Below are 2,104 nucleotides of genomic sequence, written 5' to 3' on the forward strand. Positions count from 1 at the left end.
GGAAGGGAGGGGGGAAGAATAGGTGAAGGGGGGGGAAAGGAGGAGGGAAGGTGGTAAGGGGGGGGAGCTGGAGGAGGAGCCGCTCTGTGTTTGCCGGCACTGACCTGGCGGGGTAGTGGCTCTTATTCGGACGGGAGGGTCTGGTCCGGGTCCCTAGCTGCCGGTGGGGGCTGCTGGGGGTAGGAGCTGGCTGGCTGGCACGAACACCACTCTAAACCAAACATCATTAAAACAAAGGAAGGATTAATAGAAAGCATTACACCACACGTACACGCTCCTGCAGTTGTGCCCCATCTCTAAGGCGCTGTATTGTTTGGGGTTACCCGGCATTCCTGCCCCTCTTCGCGCCTTGTACGGCAGGTACGAGCAAGGGGACGAGCGAGAGCACCCCGGCTGCCGCTCCCGGGCGATGATGCTGCGAGGCACCCCCGCGCTGCCTGACGACTGGTCCGACATGTCGTACGGCGGCGATGTCCTTGAGCGCGAGCGGCCGCCGCCCCCGCCGCCGTCTGCCTGGCCGAGATCAGTTGCTGTTGCCGCGGGCCCGCGGGGCGGCGGCGGAGGAGGCTTCACTGTGTCGTACGGCCGGGGGCCGCCTGGTCCAGTGGCGGGGCCACCGCCCTGGAGCGTCGGGGAGCCGTATGGGGCGGTGCCCCCTCCGACCAAGCCGGTGCTACTGCCGAACCGTACGGACACAGCGGCTGTAGCGCGCAGCGGCGGCTCGTGGCCGGCGGCCGGGCCGGCAGCGGGCTCCGAGCTCGTGATCGGTGGGTACGGGAGTTAGGGCTGTGCGAGCTAGCCGTCAGTTACCCCCGGGGCCCCTTAGGGGTCTCTGAGGGCCTTGCTGGCGTGGTGGTGGTGGTGGGGGGGGGGGGCCAGACGAGTGAGGGGTTCCAGGGGTGGGGTATGTGGCCGGGTAGTCTGCGTGGGTGGGGGTGGAGCCGTCCCACCCCGGCCTGTCCGTCAATCCTCATGTCCTCCGTCAATCCACACACTGGCGGGTGTGCGGGTGGGGGTGAGGACTAGGGGGGTTACCAGGAGTAACTGAATAACTCGAGTTGCCGTATAGTAACGAAAAAGGTCGGCGTGTAGGCCACCGGTCGACGTGTGGGGTGCGTGTGTGTGTTGGGGGAAGGGTGAGTGGCAAACCCCCCCAAAAGTGGTCAATGTTACAGACTGTCTTAGGGATAGAAAGGAGCCGATCTGGGAATGAGTGTAGTACGGGATTACGGTTGTGGCCCGTCCTCACACACAACACACACACGCGGGCCCTTGCAGGCAGCTTGGACGAGGACGATCTGGCGGCAGCTGGGCTGGGGTTGCCTGATCTGGACATTGGGAAGCTCGAACTCGAACTCGACGAACAGTCCCCGGCCGGCAGGGACAGCAGCGGCGGTGTCGGCGGGGGCTCCGCCGTCGCCACAACAAGTACGGCGCTGCCACTAGGCGGCAGCGCCTGGGACGCCTCCGCGTCCTCCGCCGCCGCCGCCTCCCTGTACGTCGTAGGCGGCCTGGGCAGCTTCACCACCCTGAGCAGCCTGAGCAGTCTGAGCAGCTTTGACGAGGGGAGCCTGCCGGTGCCGGTGCCGGTGGTGTCGGGGAACGGCAGCGGGGGAGGGGGGGCTGCGGGCCGCCGTTCCGCCCCACGTGACGTGTTTCACGTGTCCCGGGGGGCCCAGCGCTCCATCGGCTCCATGATGGTGGTCACACCCATGGGTGAGGAACATACATACGTACATACATCGTGGTGTATTCACTGCAGCGCCATCCCCAGATGGAGGGGCTGCGGAGTGGCTGCGTAGAGTGTTGGCAGTCTGAGTCGGGGTCGGGAGCACACAAGACTAACCGACTTGTGCTGTGTGCTCCCGACCCTTGCGCTGTGTTTCGGCTTCGCCCCCCGGCTCTCGCGGCCCACAGTGTTATCTAAGTCATACATACATACATACATACATACATACATACATACATACATACATACATACATACATACATACATACATACATACATACATACATACATACATATACACATACACATACATACATACATATACACATACACATACATACATACATCGGGTATGGCTTGCACACCAGCTGGCTA

The 2,104-nt window shown here is 63.0% G+C and overlaps 1 protein-coding gene across 1 annotated transcript in view; it reads left to right on the top strand.

Annotated features, from left to right (window-relative positions):
- VOLCADRAFT_89961 (uncharacterized protein) overlaps positions 1-2,104 on the top strand; it is a gene marked incomplete at both ends in the record, with an annotated part of 6,673 nt that overhangs the window by 3,248 nt on the left and 1,321 nt on the right. Inside the window, 2 exons of the mRNA XM_002949532.1 lie at positions 302-767; positions 1,279-1,495. Coding sequence (XP_002949578.1) covers positions 302-767; positions 1,279-1,495 — 683 coding nt within the window. The remainder of the gene's footprint in view (positions 1-301; positions 768-1,278; positions 1,496-2,104) is intronic.

This window comes from Volvox carteri, assembly GCF_000143455.1.
Source record: "Volvox carteri f. nagariensis unplaced genomic scaffold VOLCAscaffold_15, whole genome shotgun sequence".
In the NCBI taxonomy this organism is placed as follows: domain Eukaryota; kingdom Viridiplantae; phylum Chlorophyta; class Chlorophyceae; order Chlamydomonadales; family Volvocaceae; genus Volvox; species Volvox carteri.